The 20,296-nt window shown below is 42.9% G+C and overlaps 1 protein-coding gene across 1 annotated transcript in view; it reads left to right on the top strand.

Moving 5' to 3' along the window:
* Positions 1–20,296, top strand: part of LOC149802047 (alpha-1-inhibitor 3-like) — a 216,046-nt gene that overhangs the window by 2,411 nt on the left and 193,339 nt on the right. Inside the window, exon 2 of the mRNA XM_089956451.1 lies at positions 920–1,128. Within this exon, the coding sequence (XP_089812577.1) occupies positions 920–1,128 (209 nt within the window). The remainder of the gene's footprint in view (positions 1–919; positions 1,129–20,296) is intronic.

The raw sequence follows: 20,296 nt of genomic DNA, 5'->3' as shown, positions 1-20,296 counted from the left end.
ATACGCTACAATTGTTCTGTGTCTAATTTTGGCATGGCCATGACCGAGTTTCGTGCTTAAAACGTTTTAAAATACATGGTCAGATCTGTCACTGCGTATTACTGCAGATGATAACTCCCTGTATTCTCGTTGTTGTTTTATAGCCATTGTATCAACTTTCACTTTAATTAGAAATTTGCCTAGAACATAATAGACCAACAAGTTCTCCGCCTTGTTGGTCTGCGTATACCTAGATCTTATAGTACATAGTGAACATAATCCAACTACTGGTTCTTGTTTTGTAGACAGCAAATGACTTTTTAAAAAATCATTTGTCTTAATTTAAAAGGTTTACAATATTTGGACTATATCAGAGAACTTTCTGTGGAACACTATATCTCGCATTTTGGGGAAGTTATAGACTTAACGTAAAAACGTTAACATTGGCTTTCACAAAAAGTTTAGCAGCGAGTTGATGCTGACGATGATAACACAAGCATCGCTATGTCTTGCATTTGTTTCCGTCTGGAAATGGCAAAAACAATACAATTGTCGCAAAATGGACACGTTCTCTAATTTTTTTTTCAAAATTTTGGCACGATGAATTGCATGCTCAATCTAATCTGAATACAGTGGTGGTTTTTTTACAGTAAAAGTCCATGCTATGAAGCATTGCTTCCGAGTCAAACCTATCTTAAAAACAACACTTCTGAGTTCAGAAAAGTGGCTTCTAAGGTGATGTGGCTGCTTGCTTGAGTTTAATTTCTGCTGCATTTATTTTGTGTATAGATGTTGTTTAAGATATATTTCTTGCGAGGTGACATTTAAGGCAAGATAGACAGTAATTCAATTTACATGCTGTTTATTAGTTGTTCTGGGTCTCTATTTAATTCTACCTTTGTCCACCAAATTGACAAAGTTTCTACTTTTTTCATTTGAGGGAGTACCTGTTCACTATACCACGACGTTTGCGTGGTGGTTCCAACGGAACCTACTGTTTGTCCCTCAGAAACATTGACCATGATGACCCTGCAGGATACGACTGTCAGGTGACCCTCTCGCTTCGCACCTCTACAAGGAACATCGCCAGATCTGAAAAGAACATCATCAGAGTACGTGCGATTTATGGTTTCTACATTTCAGAGCCAGGTAATCGATACTTTATGAATAAAGACCTTGAATATTGTTTCTGTTTTCAAATGCAAAGAAGTTTCGTATCTAGTGTTCTCTTTCCGGTCTTTTAGGATGGAGACTCTCCCATTGTATCACAGATCTTAGTCTGGGATGGACGCCTGGTGTGAGCCGAAGGGGAGGTGTCCCCGGAAGATCAAGCATTTTAAACATTCCCAGGTCCAGTTGCTGTAAAAGAATCCTTACTCTATTAAACGTTACGTTTTTTTTCGCATTCACTTTTAGGAAGAGGCGGAAACATCACCAACTTCCCTCCCCTGGTTCCACTCTTGCTACTCTCGCTTGTGTTCGGAGTAAATACCAGTTTCTAGTTTTCGTATTTTAGCTTGTCAGTAACACCGATATCGCATTCGACCTGGAGAAAGTATTGCTAGGTTATCGCACACACGACACTCCCATATAGTTTTGGCAGGGTCTTATCTCTAAGGCTCGTAACTAACATTTAGACTCTGTACTCCATATAAGGAAAAACGAGGTAGACATAATCCCCTTTAACTGTTTATTATAAAAATACAGTGATTTTTTACGAGTACCTACCTTATGTGTACCCATTATAAAACTGGAAGCACAATCGTATGCACCACTACTACAAATCGCGTAGGCTACAACTAGAGGGATATTCGTTCAAATCCAGAACCGTGATTTCTAGGCCAATTTCAAGACTTTGTCTTATTTAGGTCTAGAACTTCTTCAGGACTGCATTCGTAACTGAAATATATACATTTCCATCAAACAAGAACATTAAGCGAAACTACACTTAAATTTATTCTAAGAATGGTAGCTCGGTCAAAAAAACTGACTTAAATATTAATTAATCTTTAACTTTACCCGCGTCTCTAATTCGATTTGTCCAGAATCTGTTGTTGATCCTGATCGAAATGGAATTGAGCGAATAGCTTTGGATTACCCGTCATTATTTGTCTCCCAAAACATGAATAACCCACAATTAATAATGCTGCTCCATGCGATAAGTAGCGAAAATTAACCAGAAAACATATTGCAATGAAGCATAAATGAAGCATACATATTCTTAATAAAAATGGCAAAAAAGATAGTTACAGTTTTACATCATGAATTTCCTCAAAATGTACCTTCTTAGTTCTGCAAAGCCGAATTACATTAGCCATGTCATGGGTTCTAAAGCTTGATTACACATTTCGAAATTGTCTTGTAATTTCGATTTTTATTCCAAGTGCAATTACATGCTCATTGCACTCAAAATGAAACAAACAGTATAATACATAGCGTCTTTTGATAAGTACAATTGAAAGGCTTCATATTTTTCCCACATTATGATTCCAAACATTCAATGACAGAACAGAAACACACTTGCAGATACGCTGCTCCCTCGCTGCTGTAATCATATGTACTTCATGTAGAATTGACAGATAAATCCAGTCATTATCACGAAATTAAAAGAATCGACAAAAATACCAATATCTATTCACTCCAGACTAAATGGAAAAGTTGCTGCAATGCGCATGTATTCACAATATGAATCTAAATTTCAAATTAAGTAGTAGATCAAAAGGCCATTTTCTTTCAAAAGTGTTGTCTAGTGCGCGACTAAGTTTAAATTTATCTGAGCGTCGTTATGTGCGCATTAATAATGTTAGTAGTGAAAGGGGTGAGATTAGCGTCAATGGGAATTAGCATTAAAAACACCCCCTGGGCGAGATTAGCGTCAATGGAAATTTAACATTAACCACCCTGGGCGAGATTAGCGTCAATGCAAATTTAACATGGGCAAAAAACCCTGGGTAAGATTAGCGTCAATGGAATTTAACATTGGAGAAAGGAAAAAAAAGGAAATATTGAGATTAGCGTCAAAGGCATTCGAACAATGGAAAAAAAAAATATCGATTCTAGGGACAAAGGCAATTGAACATGGGGAATAGAGTTTGGGTCTGTCTAGGGACAAGGGGAATTGAGCATGGGAATAAAGTGTGGGTTTGTCTAGGGACAAAGGGGAATTGAACATGTTAGAAAAACTACTTTAGGGACAAGGGGAATTGAACATGGGATTTTTTTTTTTTTTTTTTAAAAATTATAAAGGGGTAGGCAATCGAAAGGCTATCTCTTTTCGAGAAATGTGGGTGGCCCTGAAAAGGGCCTTTGGGTTTATGTTAATATTAATATTAACATAGACGGCATCTGTCACATCTTCTTCTTCTTCTTAAACTCCTTCTAACTGCAGGTCCATGCACAAGTACCCTCTTGAGGCATCCTTGTCTTTCTATGTAAACTCTTCTCATCCATAGACTAGTATATGTCCTATCAACAACAGTCCACTTGGACCGGACATACATGAGCATGTCCGTCCTAAACATCATGGAAGACACAAGGGTGGATGATTCAACTGTGGTCCACATCGTGAGGCGACGAGAACAGGTGAATCAATGCAGTGAACTGCGCTTATTTATAGGTAGAGGAAGGATTGAAACGGATTGAGTTCATTCACCAATCCGAACACGCGTTACAAAATTCAGTCAGTTCGCATCCAATCCGAAGAGAGCAGTCTGTGACGTCATGTGGTCTATATAGATTCGCTAGCGCCTGTGTGCTGTCAATCTATGCGACAGTGATTCAACATGACGGAAACTCAGAAAACGATCCATTGGGGTGCACCAGCAGTGGAGACCGCCCAAGGGAACCCAGACTTACTTTCAGAAGAGGTACATTGGGATTTTGTGGATTTTCTTACCTCGCAAGAATTTGTTCCGGAACCTTCGTCTCATTCTTCATTACCGCAAGTGGAGAATTTTAGACAGAGACAGAAAGAAGAATTGGAGAAATTTATGCAACGACAAAAGGAAGCGGAACAAGCTTTTCTCCTACAGCAACAGCAACAAGAAGAGGTAAGAAAAAAACAAGAAGAAGAAGAAGGAGCAGCAAAGAAACAAGAGGGTGAAAATCAAACGGCTACGGTACTGTTGGACATTTTAGCGGAGTTAAGAAGTCTGAAACAAATGTATCAGACTTCTTTATCACGACCGAAGAGAATACGACCTTCCCGAGCTAAACACGCCAACCCTGTGACTAAGCCTATCGTACCACCCTTAGTGATTTCAACCCAATCATCATCATCATCAGAAGTAGGCCTCGGCCGTGGCAAAGGCTTAAGGCAGTTAAAGTTGATTGCTTAAACTCACCCCTACACCAAAAAAGGCCCTTTTCAGGGCCACCCACTTCTCTCGAAAAGAGATAGCCTTTCAATTTGCCAATAACTCAAAAATCAACAAAAAAAAACCATTTTACCCTTATAGTACGTGTCTGTGTATGAGTGCGTGAGTGTAGCTTCTTATTTTAAAATCAAAACTCAAAGACACTTACCTTATATAATTAATGTATTCTTTTCTCCATAGTTACAATCCAATTCACAATTCACAACAGAACACTTTATAAATTACATTCACTTCTTCTGTTTCTTTTTTTTACTCTCTCTTTTTTTTTCAATTTCTTCACCGTCACAGTCTTTTCCTCCTCTTCCTCCTCACTTTCTTCCCTTCTTCTTTTCTTCTCCTGTTTCTTTTTTTTCACCTGGCTGCTTTCTTCCTCTGAAGAATCTCTCTCTTCTTCTGAAGAATCCCTCTTTTCTTCCGACTCCTCTTGTTTCTTTTTTGGGCAATCTTGAGACCAATGTCCTTTTTCTTGACAATAATAACAGGTATCTTGACTTTTGTCTTTTCTAGCCCCGGTTTTTGTTCTTTTTTGACGGTCTGGACACTCTGAAGACCAATGCCCTTTCTTCTGACAGATATAGAAAGTATCTTGACTTTTATCTCGAAAGGAAGGAGAGTAGTCCGTCGGCTGGTCTGAAGAGAATTTTCTAATGACCCCTCGCAAAGCTCTGATGAAACGTTCCATCTGGGTAGTCTCTTCCATCGTTGTGCTCGGTTTGAGAGTGAAATGAATAGTGAAAGGACAAGACACACACCCTTTTTATATACGCTGGTTTGTCATGACTATAAATTAGTCTATGGTGTTTAAACTTGAGTCATTTGACGTTTTGCACTCAAGATGAAACGATCCTATTCATTCGAGAAGAAAGAAGAAGAAGAAAGTAAGAGGCAGAAACGTGATCTATCGCCTCGTACCAGAGCTGAAGTCTTGGCACAAATTCATGCCAGTGATTTTGAAGAGGACATGAGTGAACCAGAATCCGAACCCTCTAAACAAAGTTCACCACCCTTAGTTAACCCTGAAAAGTACTATTCCATTCGAGAGACGGAAAAGCGCTCCTCTAGAAAATTTAGAACCACGGCTTACACCTACACAGTGAAGTTTAAAGATTTCAAGTCCGACGTACCATTGGAGAAAGCAGAAGGGTTTATCACCGAGATGTGGGATTCTTTGCTCACCGCACTCAAGCGACAATGTCAACCCAAAGAAGACGATCGCTTGACACTATCCATAGATCACGACAGCTTGAAATCCCCTGTTTGGATCGAGTTTAGCAGACCCGCAGAACTAACCCCTTCCAAAGTCATGGACAAGATTCAACACGTACAACAATCTAATGACCAGTTTGACATCACCGATGGTAAAGCCACACTGAAAATGGCCCACGTCTCTCCTCCTCAAGGGACCGGACAACGCAATAAGGTGTTATTGGTGAACAACCTTCGCAGCACCAAAAAGAGTCTCGTCCAAATTAACAACCCTCAAGGCCAGATGTGCTTAGCCCGAGCCATCGTGGTGGGACGAACCTATGCCAACAAGAACGACACGGCAGAATGGAAAAGAACCTGGAAAACTATTCAACAATCGGACCGAGCCAAACAACGAAACGAAGCAGAACTCCTGTTGAAACAAGCTGGCCTGTCCAAAGACACACCCTGTGGCATTCCTGAAATGCAAAAATTGCAAGATGTCCTAGCTCCACGCTACACCTTGAAAGTGCACCCTCAAGAATTGCGTGGGCCTCTGTTGTTTCGAGGGAAAGACTTTAAGGACGGAAAATACATTCATGTCTATTATCACGATGACCATTTCGATACCATTACCACTATCACTGGATTCCTGGGATACAGTTATTACTGTGAGAAATGTGACTATGGCTATAACAATCGAGAGCAACACAAACATTGCGGATGGAAATGCCCAGGATGTTTGGCCTCTCCACCCTGTCTGAGCGAAGGACAAGAAAGAGTACATTGTCCTGCTTGTCTGCGCACGTTTGTCAGCCCTGCCTGTTACCAACAACATCTGAAGACGCAAGGTCCACAGCAGAAATGTGCTTGTCAACTGCTGAGACTGTGCCCTACGTGTCGACAAGGCCTACGTACCAATAATGCCAAGGCACACGTATGTTCAGGAAAGACAAAATGTCACATTTGTCACCACATCGTGGACTTGAAACACGAATGCTACGTGCAAAAATACCAACCCCCACCAGAGAAAGAGGACGGTCACAAGAAGAAAGGCAATTTCATCTTTTTCGATTTCGAATGCATGCAAGAGACTGGCATTCACATTCCTAATTTCTGCGTGGCTCATCGAGCGTGCGAGAAGTGCATTCAAGAACCTATCTTCAGTCATTGCCCTCACTGCAGCAAGATTCCCGGAGGGCGTGAAAAAATCTTTCGAGGACCGAACACGTTAGCCGATTTTGCCCAATGGGTCTTAGATCCCATCGACAAGACGTGGAGCCAAGAGGACATCGAATGTTACGGAGATTGTCATCGTCATGCCACAGTGATGGCTCACAATTTCTCCAGATACGATGGACAGTTTCTTCTCAGATACTATACGGAACATGGCACCGAACGTCCTAAAGTCACTTTGAACGGAGCCAAAATCATTTTCATGCAAGTGGGACAAGTGCAGTTTAAAGATTCGATGAGCTATTTGGCCATGCCTTTGAGTCGAATGCCTAAAACGTTTGGAATGACAGAAATGGCTAAAGGGTACTTTCCACACTTTTTCAATACGGAAGCCAATCAACACGCCGTTCTACCCCATTTGCCTGAGGCTCACTATTACGACCCTGACAACATGCGTACCGAACAAAGAGAACCTTTCTACGCTTGGTACCAGACTCACGCCTCCGACCCTTTCGACTTTCAGGAAGAAATGCTAAAGTATTGTCGTTCTGACGTGGACATTTTACGGCGTTGCTGTGGAAAATTTAAAGAACTGTTCATGGAACACGGAGGGGTCGATCCTTTGAAAGAACCTTGCACCATTGCCAAAGCGTGTTCCTTAGTGTATCGACAACGATTCATGCCTGAAAACACCGTGGCTGTCATCAATCCTCAAACGACCCACTATGTCAAACGTCAATACTCGGTCAAAGCCCTACGTTGGTTACATTACTTGTGCGACAAGGAAGACAAATGGATTCAGCATGCCCGCAACGGAGGAGGCGAAAAGACCATCGGAACGTATTCGGTCGATGGCTGGGACTTAGAAAACCCCATAATCGTGTACGAGTTTAACGGTTGCTTATTTCACGGATGTCCCGTCTGTTACCCTGATCGTAGCACTAAAAATCAGTTTTTACAACGAACCATGGAAGACTTGTACCAGGACACTTGTCAGCGACGCCTAAAGTTAGAACAGGAAGGATACCAAGTGGTGGAAATGTGGGAACACGAGTACGATCACCGTATGAAAACCGATCCCGAGTTTAAACGTGCCGTGGAAAGTTACAAGCTGATGGACCCCCTAAACCCGAGGGATAGTTTGTACGGAGGAAGGACCAATGCCACCTGTTTGCTGTACCAAGCCGACGAAGAGAAAGGAGAAGAAATCAAATACTTGGACGTGTGTTCGCTGTATCCTTACGTGTGCAAATATTGTCCCTTTCCTGCAGGGCTCCCACAATTGTTCACGGAACACATCGACCTGAAAAACATTTGACAATACGAAGGCTTGATCAAGTGTAAAGTTTTGCCTTCCACGAACCTATACCATCCCGTCTTACCTCACCATTGTCAAGGCAAACTGATGTTTCCATTGTGCCGTACTTGTGCCGAAACGTGCAACCAAGACCAACCTTGTCAGCACACCCAGGAAGAACGGGCCTTGACGGGAACCTGGGTCAGCATAGAATTGTTCAAAGCTCTGGACATGGGATACGAACTGTTAGAAGTGTACGAAATTTGCCACTTTCCCAAGACACAACAATACCACAAGGGTGACCCCAGTCAGAAAGGCATTTTCGCCGACTACGTGGATGCCTTTTTGAAACTGAAGCAAGAAGCCAGCGGCTATCCTTCCTGGTGTCACACTCCCGAAGACCAAATAAAATTCAAAGAGAAATACTATGAACAAGAAGGCATCTCTTTAGACCACATCGAAAAAAACGAAGGAAGGCGATCGTTTGCCAAAGTGATGTTAAATTGCTTGTGGGGTAAAATGGCACAACGACCGTGTTTACCCAAGACGGAATATTTGACAGAACCTTCCCGCTACTTCCAGATGATTCACGACAAAACCAAATACATGAAACACGTGGACGTCGTTCGCGAGGATTTGATCTTGGTCAATTACGAAGAAGATCTGGACTTTGTACAAGACGACCCTTTTGGAAATGTCATCATTGCGGCTTACGTGACAGCTCATGCTCGCTTAAAATTGTACGAAGCTTTAGAACTGTTAGGGGAACGTGTCCTGTACTTTGACACGGACAGTTGCATTTACATCCATCACCCCAGTCAACAGCACCCTGACATCGAAGGAGACCGTTTAGGAGCCTGGACAGACGAACATCCCGACGACAAGATTCTAAGTTTCGTCAGTGGTGGTCCCAAAAATTACGGCTACGAATACCGGGACAAACAAGGAGAATTGCACACGACGTGTAAAGTGAAAGGATTGACTCTGAATTATCGTACCAGTCGTGTGGTGAACTTTGGGGTATTGAAAGAACCCTTGCAATCGGGAGAGGATGCAAACTTTAAAGTGACCACCTATCAACCGAACAAAATTGTACGTTTACCCACTCACCACATCGTCAGTCGACCCTTGGAAAAAGTCTATCAAATCGTGTACCAGAAGCGAGTGCGACTTCCCAATCATTTCACCTTACCGTATGGACACATCGGTATTGGTCTGTATATAAAAAGGAACCCTAGGCAAGATCGATAGTTCATTGTGACTACAAAGACCGAGCGAACAAGATGATACTTTCAGAGAGACAAAAAACAAGTTTAGACATGCACAATTCAAGTGTGGGGCTTCTGAAGTGGAATGCGATTGTGAGCCTTGCGACTTTTCAACCTGTGTTAGTGACGATGCCAGAAGAACCCGTCACCCAGGACGGGACTGTCGTGGACAGGCCTGAAAGACCCTTTCTGGAGGACACTTGTGTGACCTTACCCCCTACTATAGAACTGGTTAGAACATTACCCAAAACATGTTGTACAGACACTTGTGTTTATTCCACGTTAATGGTTATCATGTGCCTTTTATCCTTATACTTAAGCCTTTGGCTTTTATGTATTTTTGTCTTTCGTATTCATGTTTGAAACATTCAATAAACGTGTTCTGAAAAAAAATATATAAACTCTTGTCTTGTTTGTTTTCGTGTCACAAGTGACATTTCTCACACTATGGCTACCTCTGCTGTCTCTGCTCCCTCTTCCTCCACTGTCAAAGTCATCGACGAACACTTAGATCGTGCCAGTTGGGAGGCTTTGTATCTTCGCCATCCCTTTAACATGCTCATTGCTGGACCTAGCGGTTCAGGAAAAACCGAATTCGTCAAACGTTTGATCGAACATAAACATCATTTGATTGATCGACCACCTCAGCGGATCGTGTGGTGTTACAAAGAGTGGCAATCGGCGTACAGCCTCTTGCGAGAAAGTCAAGGCGATTCCATCGTGTTTTTGGAAGGCATTCCTAAAGAAGACGACGGCATCGTCTCTGACTCCCGTCAAACCCATTTGGTCATTTTTGACGACATGTTAGGAGAAGACGAAGAAGAAATTAAACTGTGGTTTACGCGCAAAGGGCATCACCGTAATGCCAGTGTCGTTTACATCACCCAAAATTTGTTTCAACAAAGTAAAGCCCATCGCACCATCAGTCTCAATGCGCATTACGTGGTCTTGTTTAAAAGCCCTCGAGATAAATCGCAAGTGCAAGTCTTAGCCAAACAGTTAGGAACGCCTTGGCTGACTCAGGCGTACGACGATGCCACTCAAACGCCACACGCCTATTTACTCGTCGATTTGAAACCTACGACCCCCGAGGATTTGCGATTTCGTACCCACTTGTTTCACCACTGGTGCCAAGACGGAGGGCCTGTCCTGTACACGTCTCCGTCCTCGACTTCATTTCACTCCACATAAAAAAATCTATAAAAACCTCAGACCCTTTTTCGTCTGTCTCACTCACAGTGTGAACATGACGTCCCTTCAGTCGCATCTTCCCGTCAAATTGATTCGTGCCTTGTATGGCATCAGTCGAGAAAAAAATCCACAAATACGAGCTCGTGTCTTAGAAGCTAGTCTCAAAGAAGTCTTACGATGGTTCACGGTGACGGCACGTCAAATACTCCAAGGAATCATTCAGATTCCTCATCAAACCAAACGCTTTTTCGATCGAAACAAAGTCGCTTTGGTCTAACTGGCCGATCCCCGCATCGATACTCAAACCAAAAAACAAATCATTTTGAAACCTGGAGGGAGTGGTACTCTAGGAGGGGTCATCATTCGCTCTCTCTTAAGATGGGATCCTAATGCCCCCAAAGTTGTCCCCAAGAAAAAAGTCCAATGAAGCCCCGAAGAAGAAAAAGAAAAAGACCAGGTCCCCAAGAAGAACTTCTCCAGTGGCGGGACCCTCCTCTTACCAGACACCACCCCGGGAAAAGAAAAGAAGCCCCCAGAAAAAGAAAAGTCCACAGAAGAAAACTAGTCGCAAGAGAGGCACTTCGGCCAGGACGCAACCTTACACTCGCAAACCACGACCTGCCACGGCGGTGACCGCATCTCCGGCAGCCTCACGTTCATCCACTTCTCCGTTGATGACACCAAGAACTGAAGAGTACTTGGAGACGTTGATTACACCAAGAACTTCTCCGTTGATGACCCCAAAAAGAACTTCCCCAGTGGCAGGACCCTCCAATTTAGTGGCAGTGGCTGCTGATCACAAAGTACCTTCTCCCAAAATCAAAGTCCATGAAAGATCGGGCATGTTACAAAGTTTATTGGATTTGTCCAAGCAAGAACTGGCTCAATTTAGTCCTTTGCGTACCCCTCCACGACGTGTCATGCCTGTCCTCAAACTGATACGCCGTAAAGACAATCAGTGGCGACGCGTTCCAGTATAAAAAAGACCTGTGACCAAGTCGGGGTTATCAGTGCTTTTTTGGTGCTCCTGAAGACTCAAAGATGTCACCCTCCAGAAAACCCCAAGGAAAGAAAAGAAAAGGACTACCAGAACGTTTAGTCAAACATGGGGACATGTTATCTGTCCTGTCCAAAGCTTCTTCACCTCTACGAAAAAAACTCATTCAATCGGCCTCCAAAGAGGTCATCGATACCGTGTGCGAATGTTGTTTGAACGTTTTGAAAGGCACGATCCCTTTGTCCAAACACCAGAAACAATGCTTAAGCAAACATCGTCACGTTCTTCGCCAAATGGTTCAAAAGAAAATTCCCATTCGTCAAAAGAAGAAGATGTTAGTCCAACGTGGAGGCATTTTGCCTCTCTTGTTAGGCCCCATACTGAAAGGAGTCTTGGGAACCATGTTGGAGGACTGGTGGGAGCAAGATAAAAAGGCCCTCGGAAGTCCCAAGATCTCAGAATCGACCCCTGACAACCCTATGGAAGGACGAAAACTAGCTTTAGTGCCTTACAAACGATGGATGGAATACCATCGGTGGCAAGAACATTGTACCCCGCATTTACCTCCCAATCCCAATTTGAGCGAGATGTCCCAGTTACAACACGAATTGCAGTCCTAAATGGATCGCCAAGATTTGTCCGAAGCAGAAAAATCGCAAAAGTACGGTCAACTCTTGCAACGACTGTAACTCTTTCACCAGAAAGCTTTAGACGAAACAGCTCTACCCACTCTGAAAGATTTTAAGACCTTGTTGAAAAGCCCAGCACCATCACCAGTACCAGTACCAGTCCCACCACTACCAGTGAACAAGACAGAAAAAGGAGAAGAAGAAGAAGAAGGGTTTCAAACTCCACCAGAAAAAGTACGCAAGTTAACAACACCACCTACCTCCAGAATTGGATGGATTAAAAAGATGATGGCCACCCCTTCTTCATCACAAGAGAAAAAGAAAGTGAAGACAGAAGTGAAGACAGAAGTGAAACAAGAACCGATATCCCCTGTTCACACATCCTCCTCTTCAACACCTATTGCCGGTCGCACACGCAAAGCATTGCAATCCAAGAAAGTACCCCAAGAGAAAAAGAGTAGCATCCTCGAAGAGTGGGTGTCTTATTAACACACAAACACACAAAAAAAATGGAAAAAGTCTTAGCCAGCATTTACTACGATCCCTCTCATCCTGCAGGTTACGCAGGAGTTCAAAAATTGTATCGTGCTGCCAAAACGCGACTGAAAAGTCTCCGTTTACCTCAAGTGCAACGATGGTTACAAGAACAAGCTACCTACACTTTACACAAACCCATTCGACGCAAGTTTGCCAGAAGTCGCACCCGAGTGGAAGGCATCGATCATCAATGGCAAGCCGATTTAGCCGATGTCTCTCATTTGGCCAGCTACAATCGTGGCTACAAATATTTGTTTTGTGTCATCGACGTCTTTTCCAAATTTGCCTGGGTCGTGCCCTTGACTTCCAAATCGAGCAGCGAGTTAGTGCGAGCCCTGCAACGGGTGTTGAAACAAAGCGGTCGTCACCCTTTTCGATGGCAAACGGACAAAGGCACCGAATTTCTGAACCAAGCTTTCCAAAAAGAATTAAAGAAACGTGACATTCATTTTTTTACCACCGAGAATCCCGAAACCAAAGCCAGCATCGTGGAACGTTTTCAACGCACTTTGAAAGAACGCATGTGGAAATATTTTACGCATCACCACACTCTGAAGTACATTTACATCTTACCGCACCTGGTGCAAGCGTACAACCAATCTTACCATCGAAGCATCGGACGTGCCCCGCAAGACGTGACTCCCGACAACGAAGTGTTGGTGTTTGAGCGTCTGTTCGGTACGTCCCCGACGAGGGCTGTCCCCAAGAAAAGTGGAGAGTTGGCCGTAGGAGATTGGGTGCGCATTGGCAAAACCAAACGCACTTTCGACAAAGGTTGCTTACCTAACTGGACGACCGAATTGTTTCGCGTCACTGGACGAGTGCATGGCCGTCATCCTGCCGTCTATAAATTGGAAGACATGAACGGAGAAGTGCTCAAAGGAACGTTTTATTTGCCCGAGTTACAACGTGTGACCAAAAAAGAAGACGACGTGTACGACATCGAAAGCATTCTCGAACGCAGAACCCGTAAAGTGGGCAAACGACGTGTCAAAGAAGTCAAAGTACGTTGGAAAGGATATCCACCCAGTTTTGATTCTTGGATCGACGCTTCGCAAGTCATCGACTATAAAAAGAAGTGACCATCATGCCCTTTCACACAGACGCAGCTACGTCGACCACTCCTCCTTCACCTAGTTCTTCTGTGCAAGATTTACAAAAACAACCCTTGTGGGTGCGGTGTGGAGAACGTGTGCCTAAAACGCAAATCGTCTTTTTCTGCCAAATCTTCGTGGTGTATTGTGTCATGGGGGCAGCCATTGCCAATTTGAGTTTGCAACAAGGAGACAACCAATTGTGGACCATTTTATTGAGCAGTTGCATCGGTTACCTTCTTCCCAATCCCTCCCTGAAATTCTCCTCGAACGGGAACCACGGGAACCTTGTGTCCAGTGCCAGTGCCAGTGCCAGTCACCACTCCAACAACAACCACAACCAGAACCCCATTTTGGGCGGAGACACGCCTCTGACATCCACTAACCCCTCGGAGAGCCACAGAACTCTGGAATTATGAGTCACGAAAACCAGTTTTACTTAACCTTACCCAGTGACAGTTCCATGGAGGTGTTTCCCCACAACACGTTGTGCTGTTACACGGCTAAATTACCTCAAGCCATCCAGTTAGATCACGAAGCCCATTGGGAAGTGGCTTTAGTAGAAATGATTCACCCTGAACAAATCCATAACATCACCGAAAAGCAAAACACTTTTGAGGTTGAAATCCTGAACCAACAATTACAAGAAGCCATGAATGACATCGGGTTTTCAGGGGACACAAGACCATCCAACAATTCACCCTTCAATATCTACACCTTGAAAATTCCGGCAGGGTTTTATTTTAGTGGCCAACATTTGGTGGACACCATTACTTCCAGGTTCGAGTTCGCCTTTGGCAAAGCCCTGAACAGAGTCAAAAAAAGTGTCACCCTGGAGTACCATAAAGTGGCTCGTCGCTTACTGATGAAATTTCAGGATACCCAAACGTTGTCCATCAGTTTTAATCGTGACTTGTTTGATATTTTAGGTGGAGACACAAAAATGGCTCCAAATTTTAAACCGAAGATCAACAGCAATACGGAATTTTACAAGTTTTTTCGATTCCCTGTAGAACTGAACCAAGGACTGAATTTGATGTTCGTGTACTCCGATGTGGTGGAGTATAACGTGGTGGGACACACCTCTGTACCGTTACTGCGTGTCATTCCTTTCAAAGTGGATAGTACCACGACCAATGACCAGGAAGGTGGAAACACCTATCACGTCCACCGGGAATTTGTGCATCCTCATTATTTGCCTGTCAGCAAGTCGTATTTGGACACGGTCAACATTGCTATGAAAGGAGATTTGGGACAAAATATTCCATTCACCAAAGGAAAAGTCACGGTGAAACTCCATTTTCGAAAACGGTTCTCTCACGACTCGTAAGTCATGTATCCAGTGTATCGAGGGGTTGCACGACAGCGAGGACACGGTTTAGGAGATATGTTAAAATCGGCCTTTCGTTCGGTGGCCCCGGTGTTGAAACCGATGGTGACACGCGGATTGCACGCCTTGAAAGATGCCGCACTGACACAAGGCAAAGAATTTCTCCAAAATGTCATCATCGACAAACAAAACCCTAAAGAAGCCTTCATGAGGGCAGGCAAAAATGTCTTGCTGCAAACGGGTAAAGACCTTTTGGGCCGACAAGACACACCTATAAATGCCCTGCACGCTACCGAGTCAAGCATTCAGCAAGGACAAGGCAGAAAGACACGACGAAGAAAACACCCTTTCACCAGACTTCAAGCTAGAAAGGCCAAGAAAACAAGAACCGTTCGAGACTTAGACGTTTTCGATTATTGAGACACTGCAACAAAAAAATGATGCACCGAGAGTCTTGCGCCTGTTCCAAGACGGAACTGGATCTGTTTACCATGTCCCCCACCATGATGACCATGCCAGAATCCCAATGGGTGGAATTTCATCCCGTCTCCTCATTGACCGATTCCGCTCCCATCGAGTTTGAAATCAAGGGACAGCCCGAAGATTACATCGATCTGAATAGCAGTTACTTGTACCTGAAAGTCAAAGTTCTAGATAAGGATGGAAATGCTATAGACACTGAGCCAGTAGCTCCCGTCAACAATTTCATGCATTCCTTGTTCAGCGAAGTGGACTTGTACTTGAACAACAAACTGGTTAGCAGCAGCATGGATACATACCCTTACCGTGCCTACCTGGAAAATCTCTTGACGTACGGAATAGACGCCAAGAACACTCATCTCAATGCCTGTGTGCTATGGGAACCTGACGAAGCGGGCGAATTTGATAAAACAGGTCTTGAAGCTGACCCCAAATCAAAAACAACCATCAATGAGGGATTTGTAGAACGAAGAAAGAGAATCATAGGACCCAACCAAAGTTTAGAACTGATGGATCGTTTGCATTTGGACATGTGGTTGCAAGAAAAATATTTGCTGAACGGGGTGGATGTCCGCCTGAGACTGAATCGGAGCAGTACCGCTTTCCATTTATTGGCTGATGCTGGCGAGTACAAAACCAAAATCCAAGAAGCCAGACTCTACGTACGCCGTGTGGAAGTGTTACCTAAAGTAGGTAACGACATCAGTCAGACGTTGAGCAGAACGACCGCCAAGTATCCGATCCGACGCGTAGAAGTGAAAACTTTCACCTTTCCTAGGGGACAGCGATCCATGATCGAAGATCATCTGTTCCAAGAACAGCTACCCAAACGTTTGATCCTTGGTATGGCCTCGAATGAAGCCTTCAACGGAGCTATCACTAAAAATCCTTTCAATTTTCATCACTTCAACGTGTCCAAGATTGAAGTCAGTCGCGATGGCAAGACCTTGTGTACCCGACCTTTCGAACCTGACTTTGAGAAGAAGAATTACTTGAGATCGTACTTGTCCTTGTACGAAGCCACGGGACAGTTAGGAACCAACACCAGTCACGGCATTACGTACGACGATTATGAAGGAGGCTATGCTTTGTGGGCTTTTGATTTCACTCCAGACCAAGGCAGCGACGAGGGACATTTCCACCCTATAAAATCCGGCCAGATTCGTGTGGAAATTCAGTTCGGAAACAGAATCGGTGATGATGATGTAACGTTGAACGTCATCCTGTATGCAGAATTCGATAATACCATAGAAATCAACAGTTTGAGAGAAGTCATTCTAGATTACTAGAAGCCATGGAAGACTGTTATCCCTCTTTACCTAGTGGAGAAGCTTTGAAGATGGAATGTGAGGAGACCGTGGAAGGAGAATCCCAACACAAAGACGAAAAGGACATCGTGATCAAGTCGAGATGGCCAAAACAAGAACAGCAATTGGTCTCCTACTGTGCTACATACCTGGAAGACACAATTACGACATGGATGAAGCATGATTACTATGGATGTCAAAACATCAGTCAAGAAGAAAAATTCAACGAATATCTGGACGAAGCTTGGAGTCTGTTTAAAAAAGACGTGTTACGTTGGTGGTATAAAGACTTGCGTGAACATTTCTGTCCTCCATTAACGACTCGAGACATCCATTACATCAAAACCCTCTTTGACAAATTCAAAGAGAAAGTCGAGATCGAAATGATCACTTATTATCAGCAAAAGAACATTTAGTGACTTATTTTGATCGTGATTTTTCTAGAAACGATGAGAAAGTAAATCGTTGATTTTGTGACTAGTATGCTTATTTTGTTGTCTCAAGCTAGGAAACGTAGTGTCCATCCATGACTCAATGACTTGCAACAGTGGAAATCACAATTTCATTCACAACTTTGCCAACCCTGTCTAAAGTAGAGTGTAAATCGAAAAAATGTTTGATGTTATATTGTTGGATTATTGTTAAAAAGTGTTAGAGTTGTTGGTTAGTGTTAAGTGATTTTTGAATAAAAAATGATGTGTTTTGAAAAAATGCCTTTGTGATTTGTTTGGCTATAAGAATGTTTGATTCATGCTCTTTGACTTCTTACTATCCCTCTCATGACACTCATTGAACATTGCGGCTCGAAAACCGTGGAGGGATGTTTTCCTTCACGTCCGCGCTTTGACTTTAAGAACCGGGTTGTTTCCAGTCTAACCATCCATTGTCGGCTCATCCTCCTACGAAGATGTGCTCCAAACTAGCTAAGCTCAACGAAGCCTACGTGAATTTGCATAGGGTCAGACACAGTCTGATACCGAAGCCAGAAGAGATAGAGAATGTGAGAATGCTAAAAGTCACTGAAGACCTGATAGAAGAACTCTTCAGAGAAGAAGTGAACAGGGAGAAAGAAGAATGGACAGAGAAGTACAGACTTCAGAGACAGCAGCAGCAACAGCAGCAGCAACAACAACAACAGCAGCAGCAACCTGAACCTGACAGAGGCTTTGTCGATTGTCGTATCGACACCAAAGAGTTCTTCTTCTCTTTCCGAAGAAGTAGACCTATCGCCAGAAAGTCTATCCTCAGAGGACGTCGCATTCTTAGAAGCTAAAAGATTGCCATAGCAAACAAAAAAAAACAGCCCTTTTCAGGACTACCTCAATACTCTAGAAAAGAAATAACAATCAATTTGCCAATGTGTGTAGGTAGAGTAGTTTGAATATAAACACTAACTCTTTTTTATAGTGTGAGGGTATGTGTTTGTGTGTTTGTGTTTGTAACATCTCACGTACGTTGGTGTGGATAGTAGATTAAGATCATGTTTTTTTTTGGCTGTTTGAGGTGTGGGGAGAGTAGATTTGGGGGGTTTGATTGAATTGCTTTGCGTATGTGAATAGTATATAGGAGTGATTAATGAAAAAAATTTTTAGAATAGGAATGGGTAGTATAAAAAAGAGAGTGAGTGTTTCTTTTAGGTCCGCGCGTTGTTTTTTGGTCATGATCTAGGTAAGATCAATTTTATGTTTTTTAGGGGGATGTTTTCCTTTACGTCCGCAGTTTTAGTATAAATTGAAACTCGTTCGGCAGTCCAGTTACCCTTGTTGATTGATCAACACCAGAATGAACACGAGACTGGCGAAACTGTTGGAACTTCATGTTCATCTGGAATATGCCAGGCGCCTGTTGAACGAACTGGCCGCGGAGGCCATTGTGGAAGAAGGAAGGATGAGAGAGGAGGAGGAAAGAAGAAATAAAGAAGAGGAGGAGAGAAGATACAAAGAAGAGGAGGAAAGAAGATACAAAGAAGAGGAGAGAAGATACAAAGAAGAGGAGGAGAGAAGATACAAAGAAGAGGAGGAGGAAAAGGAGAAAAGAAGAAGAAATTTCAGAATCCCAGAAACCGAAAATTGGGATTCTGAAGCCACATATCCTGCCTCTGCTCTCTCCCCCAAAAAAGTAAAAAGCAACTGGGGAACAAGATGTGTATGTGGCGCCAGGCCTGGAAGGTGCCACCATTAACCAGGTTAAAAAAAAAACAGCCCTTTTCAGGGCTACCCAATACTCTAGAAAAGAAATAACCATCAATTTGCCAATGTGTGTGTGTGTGTGTGTGTGTGTGTGTGTGTGTGTGTGTGTAGGTAGAGTAGTGTGAATATAAACACTAACTCTTTTTTCATAGTGCGAGGGTATGTGTTTGTGTGTTTGTGTTTGTAACTGCTCACGTAAGTTTGTGTGAATGGTAGATTATGGGTTTCTTTATTGTTTCTTAGCGTATGTGAAGAGTATAGTTTGGGTTTTGTAACCGCTCACGTACGATTGTGTGGATAGTAGATTATGGATTTTGTTTATTGTTTCTTAGCGTATGTGGAGAGTATAGTTAGGGTTTTTTAACAGCTCACATACGATTGTGTGGATAGTAGATTTGGGTTTGTTTTAATGATTTGCGTGTGTAAATAGTAGATTTGGGGTTAGTTTATTGTTGCTTCACTTATGTGGATAGTATATTACATGAAATGAGAAAAGTAGGGGATGTTTTCTTTCACGTCCGCACGATGTTAGTTCATGATCTAGGTAATATCAATTTTATGTTTTAGGGGGATGTTTTCCTTCACGTCCACGCTTTTCGTATAAGAACCCACAGTATTCGTCGTTCAAACCATTCTACAGAGAAGATGGCTTCGAACCACCTCGATAAATTTCAAACATTGCAAGACGTCCTTGACAATTTGGGCATGATAGAACAAATGCTAGTACGACTCAATGAAGACCACTATTCTTATAGTCCGCATAGAGTAAAAATGGAGATTAACAACTTAAGAAAAGCAAAGGACATGATAAGTGGTGTGATGAAGGAAATAAAGGAGGAGAAGGAGGATGAAGAGGAAAGGATAAGAATAAGAAAATGGAATGAAAAAATTGAAAAAGAAGAAAATGAGAAGAGGAAGAAAGAAGAGGAGGAGGAAGAGAAGGAAGAAGAGGAGGAGAAAAAAAGAAGAAAAAGAGTGTAGGTGAGAAAATAAGAAGTTGGTGGAGAAAAAGAAGAAATTAGAAGCAGAAGAAGAAGAAGAAGAAACCAAAGGTCCTTTTCAGGGCCAGCCATATTTCTCGAAAAGAGAATGACTTTTCAATTGCCTACCCCTTTATAAATTTTTTTTTAAAAAAAAAAATCCCATGTTCAATTCCCCTTGTCCCTAAAGTAGTTTTTTTTCTAACATGTTCAATTCCCCTTTGTCCCTAGACAAACCCACACTTTATTCCCATGTTCAATTCCCCTTGTCCCTAGACAGA

This window comes from Sinohyriopsis cumingii, chromosome 4 (assembly GCF_028554795.1).
Source record: "Sinohyriopsis cumingii isolate HCF-2022 chromosome 4, ASM2855479v2, whole genome shotgun sequence".
Classification (NCBI taxonomy): Eukaryota; Metazoa; Mollusca; class Bivalvia; order Unionida; family Unionidae; genus Sinohyriopsis; species Sinohyriopsis cumingii.
This window is presented reverse-complemented; position numbering and strand designations above follow the sequence as displayed.